This window comes from Limulus polyphemus, unplaced genomic scaffold (genome assembly GCF_000517525.1).
Source record: "Limulus polyphemus unplaced genomic scaffold, Limulus_polyphemus-2.1.2 Scaffold287, whole genome shotgun sequence".
In the NCBI taxonomy this organism is placed as follows: domain Eukaryota; kingdom Metazoa; phylum Arthropoda; class Merostomata; order Xiphosura; family Limulidae; genus Limulus; species Limulus polyphemus.
This window is the reverse complement of record NW_013665897.1, coordinates 667,163-675,984: the sequence shown is the minus strand read 5'-3', so window position 1 is coordinate 675,984 and position 8,822 is coordinate 667,163. Positions and strand designations below refer to the sequence as shown.

The 8,822-nt window shown below is 35.3% G+C and overlaps 1 protein-coding gene across 1 annotated transcript in view; it reads left to right on the top strand.

Moving 5' to 3' along the window:
* Positions 1 to 3,909, top strand: part of LOC106457057 — a 5,090-nt gene extending 1,181 nt beyond the window's left edge. The window contains exon 2 of the mRNA XM_013916441.1: positions 2,847 to 3,909. Within this exon, the coding sequence (XP_013771895.1) occupies positions 2,847 to 3,909 (1,063 nt within the window). The remainder of the gene's footprint in view (positions 1 to 2,846) is intronic.
* The last annotated feature ends 4,913 nt before the right edge of the window (positions 3,910 to 8,822 follow it).

Sequence of the window (8,822 nt, the reverse complement as noted above, 5' to 3'; positions counted from 1 at the left end):
CAAGCAAAGAAAATGGCAGTGTTACACAGGTTAGTTTTAAGCCACTTCGATAGATAGTAACATAAATACACATTCGCCAGATTTTTATTTTTATTTGTATACTTCAGATTATATATATCAGTTTTAATTGCTTTTGTGGAACAAAATCGTATTGGTGTAAAAGTTACTTGAAAATACTCTTCAACTTAAGTGCAGTGGAAAAGGAAATTTGGAAATGAGGTTAAATTGAATTAATTTAAAAAAGGATAAATGATAAAAGGTAAAAAATGTTTGTTTCGAAACCTAAATAGGGTGAAGAATGTATGAATAATGTATGAATTATAAAATTAAAACAGTGTAATTAATTTAGGGAATTATATGAAATACTACGACAGTCAATATTCTATGATGCCTGAATAACCGACAGTTAAGGTTACACTACTTTATAAGCAAAGTAACGTAATGACTTAAAAATTAAAGTGTTTCCGATCAACAGTCAGTTTTGCTAAGCTATAGAAAAGAGTCTCTAATAAGACTTCTTTTCTGGAAAGAGACCGTCCTGTTGGAGAATTTGTTTTATTCAACACACTACGGCTCTTGTTAAGGCTACGTTTACGGAAGGTACTTGCGTAGTTGTAACGTAGGTCTATATTTTTCTTTTGAAATTGTGGTTGTTTCGTCCAAGTCGTTCCTCCTTGGGACAACAGTAAGATTTACAATGCTAAAATCTGGGGCTTGATTCCCTACGGTTAACATAGCAGATAGGACAAAATGGCTTTGCTAGAAAACAAACGAACAAACCATCTTCAAAGTCAGAAGTAAAGCCGTATCTAGCGTTAGGTCCACTTCGTGGATCTTTCAAATAATTTTGATATTTTAGTTATCGTTTCTTAGATTTTAAATCAGACCTTAATCACTTTTCAAAAAAAAAATCATGTTTTATCTGAACTATCCTGCATTACCAATGCACTCATAAATAAAAGTAAAGAAACATACAAAAAAAAACATCCCTCTCCCTTTTCAACCAATTTAGAGGACTAAATATCACCCATTCTACTGTAAATGGTTTGTCAAAATCTCTGGTAGTAATACAAAGATTTTGTCATAATCTATGGTTGCGATACAAGGATGAGCGCCTACTCTTTATAGCTCCTTTTTTTCACTGCCCCCCCCCCCCGTGGGACAGCGGTACTTCTTCGGATTTACAACGGGGTTCGATTTCCCTCGGTGGACACAACAGATAGCCTTATATGGCTTTGCTAGAACTAAACACACACACTTGTTTCACCGCCAGTAGTGTTCTATACGGTGGCTCTGGTCATGGGCTATTCCTCAACAGCGTAATTTCCACTGAGGGGTGCTTTGGCGCAATACACCGAGGTCAGTACGGTGAATTTCGTTTTACGTGTTTTTCAAAGTCCATCAACTGTGTAAGGACGACGAAATCCAGAGCATTACTGAAACAAATGCACATAAGTCCATGGGAATTGTGTGAGAATGGTATAGCATTAAATCCCCTTTTATACTTATATCTTCTGGAAGAAATGCCATGTTGACTTGGATATGTAGGTGGATGCTTTATCTTGATAGAGCCATACTTTATTAGCATCCAATTCGCATAAAGAATTTTTTGGGGTGATTCTGGTCAGTGGGCTAAATTCAGATTTTGAAACAGGTAGAATGTCCTTTTTGCGGAACGCCTTTACAGACCGTTTCCCTCCAATTCAACTTCTGAGTCTGGCACCAGATTGGGGAGTAGCTTGATGACGAGGAACTAGCTTCGAGACAATAAAGTTTGAAGAGGGCTTGAATGGATGATGAAGAAAACTATATTACAAGTTTAACATAGTAACAAGTGTACAAAGTTGATGATTATGACAAAACATTGTCGAAACGTTGGACATTTGCTATTATGTTAAACATGTAAGAAAATTTTCTTCACTACCTACTGCTCTTCCCAACTGGATTATTCGGGATCCTTTGTTCCCCTTCAGTCCCGAACGTGAGATTAAAATACTTCAGTAGTTGTAGTTGTGCTTGTTGAAATTAGTGAGATTTTCTATGATAATGTATGAGAGAAATCGAAACAAGCAGACGAGAAAAGCCGTGAAGAGGTGGGGGTTCTTCTTGTCCAACGGTGATTGAGTCGATGAAGTCAATGGGGTTGGCAAGGCGAGGCAGGGAGATCCATACATGCATTCGAAATATTGAGTTTTAGATCGCGTGGATTTAAGGAAACTTATAAATTTTTAAGACCAATTATTGAGATAGATTTATCAACAATTTGGATTGCAATTTCACTGAGAAAGCTTAGCGGCCCTTTTCAGGGGGGGGGGGGACGAAGGGCCGATGCCCGTTTGAATTTAGATGTGAGGGAATCGGAATGCCCGGAGAAAACCCACTTTCACAGGACAGACACCGAATAATATATCTGTCTTGTGCCATAGGTGTAAAGTAACATTTGATTATTATTAGACATAACATAGTGATCAACCCTTTGTGTGTGGGTTTTAGATTTTGTTTTCTTGTTCGCGAAATAGATTGTATGGCGAGATATGTTTGGTGGGAGCGCTTGATATTTTATGTATTGCAGCGGTCAGACTATTTCTTTCTTCCGCTTTTTCTGAATTGCAACAAAGAGGTCAGGGCTTTTATCCTGTGTAACCATAAGCCACGGATGAGGGACTAGGGGAAAGATGATTGGATGTGTAAATTGTTACCATAGATCGTGATAAACCTTCTGCATAATGTTTGCTTTGTGTAAAGTTGTGTAATGATGATGAGTTCTTTACATTAGGATTATTAAATAATTTGATATATATATGTATATTTGTCTTATAGAAATTTTATTTTTTTATCCACTTCAGTGACAGCAACTGTCAGTACATACCATTAAACAGCGGTAAGTCTGCGTATGAGTTTACGGTTTTCCTAGACCGCTGTGGTACCCAGTTTGTGGATCAGTTCAGACAAGGTGGTCAGGCATACTTAGAAAACACCATTGTAATTCAGAATGAACCTGGTTTCCAGGAAATTTGGGATACTGCACGCCACATCCGATGTCTATGGACTGGGCAATTTGAGAAGACTGTAACCTCCAATATTAACGTAGACATGTTAGACATCGTTTCTGTCACCTACAGCGGCGATTCTGTGGACACCTACATGGACATCCAACTTGGACGTGGACCATTTGCTGCCCCAGTTACAGGACTAGTGAAAATAGGCGACACTTTGACTGCTGTCATCTATGTACAGGGCACGAGCGACTTTGACATCCATGTGAAGAACTGTATAGCTCATGCCGGGGATATCACTAAGGCCATCCAACTGACCGATGCTCGAGGGTGTGTCATAAAAAAGAAGTTAATGGGACCTTGGCAGAAAACACGATCAACTGGTAATTCCGGAGCTAGTATTATAGCCTACGCTTTCTTCCAAGCTTTCAAATTTCCAGACACCATGGAATTATTCATGGAATGTGACATTGAACTCTGCAAGTTCCAGTGCTCAGATTTCTGTCCAGAATACCCGCAGTCACTAACAGGAAGAAAGAAGAGAGAGGCTCGTGGAGGGGTACAAGATATCTATAGAGACAAGGACGGCATAATAATTGTACCAGAACGTGTAGAACCGGTGAAATTGCAACGCAGTTTCCGAGTTGTAGCACCGGAAGATATTACTTTCTCGGAAGCAAGCAATGGTACCTTAACCCTGACTGCTGGTAGTCCAACCGAATCTAGAGAAAATGTTTGTATGTCAACACCAAGTTTTATCACGGCATTGGTGGTCATACTCATAGTCTTGTTGAGTTCTTGTTTGATGAGTGCTGTCCTCTGTGTTCGAATCCGTAATTCTCCCGGTACCCCTTCCTTGTCAACTCTGTATGCCTATTCACAAAGGGACATCTTAGGTGGTTCCGGGAAGTAAATATAAGCAGTATTAAATCAGACGTATTTACCATTATTTTCCCTACAAAAATACTTATTTTAGAATGCAAGTTAAAATTAAACAACTTTCAAACATTAATTAAAGAAGTGAACTACACAAACTCAGGCTGCAAATATAAGCTTCCTAGCACAACTGGTAAGTGGCACATACTTCCCGAAGGTATTTGAAACTAGTAGGTTCCAATGAATAATAAAAACTACTTAATAATCTTTAATTAATTCATCTTTCTTTCAAGTAATGTTGACTTATTAAACCACATAGGTAATTAGAGCAATGTTTTAAACGTGATATTATTATGACAGTTATGAGAGAGTGAAATAAAAGAATAAATTGCGTTTTTCTCAGAGATAAAATTACCGATCAACAAAATACGACTTTTATAACTTTTGAAGACAGGACAGATGATGGGGCTATTCTTTTATTAGGTTACTTTTTGCTACTTTTTAAGATTTCAATGCTTATAAAACGGAATCTCGTTATTATATTTTTTATGGTGCAAAACATTAGAGACACCTACCGGAAAAGATTCATAGTTACTCCTAATTGAACGATATCTAAACAGTGCCCTAAAACAGGAGAAAAACGAATGAATATGTTAATATTTCATTTTTAAGCTCACGTCTCAGGCTTAAAAAGTGCAATTTAAAAAATAAAGAATGTTGACATAGTTTTAAAATTTGTTTTATTAATTTTTTATTATTACAAAACAAAAATCATACTTAAACCAAAATAGTAATCCACGCTACACATTCCGAACAACTAATAGATTAAATAATAAATTTACAATTTTCCGATAATTATTAGCATATTGAATTTTTGAAGATAAACTGGAATGATCAATACCACTCATAAACAAAAGAATAACTGAGTAAAATCACTGATCTTATGGTTCAAATATACCGTGTTTTATTTTATTCTATTGCTTATAAATCTTAACTATTTATTTTTATTATAACTTTCTCAAATACTCTATTTATATTAACAAGTAATTACAATTTAGCACAATCTATCGAGCTTCTTTCGTGTAGTGTAACTGTCTTTTTGTCTATTGTCTATTCTTATACGATTTTAGGAGATTAAATGAATTTAAAATTAAATGATAAAGAAATTACAACGGTATATCACACAAACATAGGCTGTAAAAACAAGCAACCCAGCACAACTAGTAAGTAGCACATACTCTGAAAATTTAATTTTCCCACGGAAAAAAATTACAGGATTCCTGTGTGACGTAGTTTCACATTTGAAGAATATTCATTTCTCTGAATATTTTACTTTAAGTTTCATTCTATTCATAACTGGGACATCTACCATGGTTTTACAATAAACTTTATGAAACATATCGTCGGTTTATTACAAAACACTAATGTTAACATATAACAGAAAATATAATATAAGCGAAGTAAAATGTCAAGTCTAATTTGAACGAAACATTTCATAGCTTTGAAATAGATAACCTAAAGCCATAAATATACCACTTTAAATATTGTGTGTGTGTGTATATATATATTACTAATTATTTTGAATTAAATAACATTTTGAGTCAAGAAAGGCGAAGAATGTAACCAGTAAGTTATATACTTATGACTTATATACGTATGACTTATGTTCCGTCGTATAAGAGTTGCAGTGCAGAGCTTGCATTTCATGAATAAGTAACATTAATTTTGTAGGGTTCGCTGAACTAATCCTTGGAAATGGTATATGGTAGCACTATAGCAGTTAACCCATAATGACTAAACTATAGTTCTTGGAGCAAAACTTTGTTTCACTATACGAAAACTTAGTTTGTAAGTTTGTATACTGACAAAGATAAAAAAAAAAGTAAGAAAAAAGAAGAATGATTTGTTTGTCTGTTGTAAAGCACACAGCAACACAAAGGGCTATCTTTGTTGTGCCCACCACGGGAATCAAAGCCCGATGTCTAGCGTTATAATCCCTCAGACTTACCGTTGAGCCATCTGAGGGGAAAATGTGATTGTTGTTGTTGATTTTTAGCGCAATGCTATAAAGTGGGCTATCCCCCGCGGAGAATCGAGCCCCAGTTTTAGTATTGTAAGTCTGTAAACTTACCGTTGCCCCATCAGGTGTGTATGTGTGTATGGAGAGGATAGAACAGAATGAATTGAAAGTGTACATTTCAAATTAGACAGAGGCGAGCGACAATTAAGTTGCTGAAATAGAAATAACGTGTATAATTATACTTGGGTGACTACTGTTAGTTAGACTTATGAAGTCCGGAGTTCGATTCCACATGATGAGTAGAGTGCAGATAGTCCATTGTGTAGCTATGCACTAAAAACAACAATAGCAGGTTCATGAAAGAAGCAATACTAAATTAAACCCCCAAGTATGTGTTCTTTTATAATGTTGTTTACCTTTTAAGTTCCTAACAGTTTATGTTCAAATAAAATCAAAAAGAATTTATGACATTTTGGACACTAAAACACGAGTAATGGATCCATAACCAATAAAACTTTTTTTTTAAAACACAGAAGAGCGTTAGGGTGCTCGACTCGCAATCTGAGGGTCACACGTTCGAATCTCAGTCCCACCAAACATGCTCGTCCTCTCAGCAGTGGGGGCGTTATAATGTGTCAGTCAATCCCATTAGTTGTCGGTAAAACAGTAGCCCCAAAAGTTTGCGGTGGGTAGTAATGTCTCTCTAGTCTTTCACTCCGAAATTAAGGACGGATAACGCAGCTAGACCTCGTGTAGCTTTGCGCGAAATTAAAAACAAATCAATGGAAAATATAATGTAAGCGAGATAAAATGTCAAATCTAATTTGAACGAAACATTTCATAGCTTTAAAATAGATAACTTAAAGCCATAGATATATCTTTCTCCGCCTATTTTGGTTAATTCGTTCTCTCTCACATCTCCCGGCTTTTTTCTATTCCTTTTATTGAACTCTTATCGTTTATATTATTTTTATTGAACTCCTATATTTTATATTCCTTTCTCAAACCCACGCCAGACATGTCCCTTTATTTTTGACCTTAAATGCCTGTTTTCGGTATATCGGATCATAACATTTCATAATCACTCCAATAATCTTTTAATGCTTTATAGTGCTGTAATTTCATAACTGCACGGAGAATGACCGAAAGCCGGTCTCTTTCTCACCCCTCTCAACTCCAATCAGTGTTCCTTACACCTAACTTCATAACATGGAATCCAAAAAAAAAAAATTATCAATGACCTTGCTCTGAAAGTAAATCTAGTCAAGTACAATGACACTTGACAAATTTTTATGTATATTCAAAATTCTCCCTTTTTTTAGGTCAAACCTTGTATTAAATTTATAAAATATAGATAGAATTGTTGAAAATCTTTACACAGAAATTAAACACATCAGTTGTATAGAAGTATTATTTAAAAAATAAGAAACTTTTTCTCAGATATTTAAATAATATATTATTATTTAAATTATATTTTATAGTTCATATACAATGTATTTTTACATTGATTGTTTAACACAAACTTGGCCATACCAAAAACATTTCTTATCACATCAGGAAGTAGTTAATTAAATGGAAAATGAAAATTAGTTTTTTTTACGCAATGTTTAAAATGTTTGACTTTTTGTTTTTCTTAAAATATTCGATCCAAATAACGTAGTTAGCATCATTTTACAGGCAGGTGAAAAAACAACAACATACTGTCAGAATGTTGAGCCCTCGTCTAATTCAAATATATTATCGATAACTATTGATTTAGTGTTGTTATACACCTGGAAAAAGACATTTCTTATAATGTTTGTTTGTAACTAAGCACAAAGCTACACAATTGGCTATCTGTGCTCTGCCCACTACGGGTATCGAAACCCGGATTCTACCGTTGTAAGTTCGCAGATATCCCGCTGTGCCACTGGGAGGCGACATTTATTACACTCAAACGGACACCCTTTATCTAAAACAGAAAAAAAAACGCATGTCTAGCTGAAAAATGTAATAATAGTTTCAATAATACTGTTATACTTAAACTTTGTCCCCCCCCGTGACACAGCGGGATGTTTGTGGACTTACAAGGTTAGAAACCGGGTTTCGATACCCGTGATTGGCAGACCACAGATAGCCCATTGTGTAGTTTTGTGCTTAACTTCAAACAGACAACCTTCAAGTTACCAAGAGAAACTTGCTTTCTTATGCAATCAATAAATGTTAATGTCTTAATAATTGCTTAGAAATTTAAAATAACATTTATACTAAGATTAGACAAAAATATGCTCTAAAGCACATTCTTTATTTATGCTGCTACATATTATGCGTTTTTACTTAACTTTCTCTTCATTTAAAAAGCTGGATTTACAATATTCGATGACGAGGAACCCACTTTGAGACTAATAATGGCTGGAGACGGCTTGAATGGGTAATGAAGAAAAACTTTAAAATAACAGCAAATGTACAACGTTTCGACAAGGTTTTGTCATCATCAGGTACAAGTAATTTACACTGACCACTGGATTTACAATATGTTTGTTTGTTTCAGAATTTTTGCGCAAAACTATAAAAAGGACTGTATGTGCTTAGCAGTCCATACTTTTACATTGATAGACTAGAGGGAACGCAGTTGGTAAAAGAATAGTCCAAGAGTTGGAAGTGGGGATATTGATTAGTTGCCTTCCCTCTAGTCCAGGGATTCCCAATTATTTTGTTCCTCTGCACCCTTTGCCCTTGGGCATTCTGACAGGTTCCCATGTACCCCTAAAAATTAAGGATCAAAAATTGATAAAATTATACTGATTTTATATTATTTTATTTTGACATTTGTACGTGTGGACTGCATAAGGATCTTATCGTATTGATAACATCGATAAATGGAACTCAGCGTATATTTATGTGAGCCACTTTGCTCTCTTTGTCTGACTGCTATGGGGGGTTACATATTC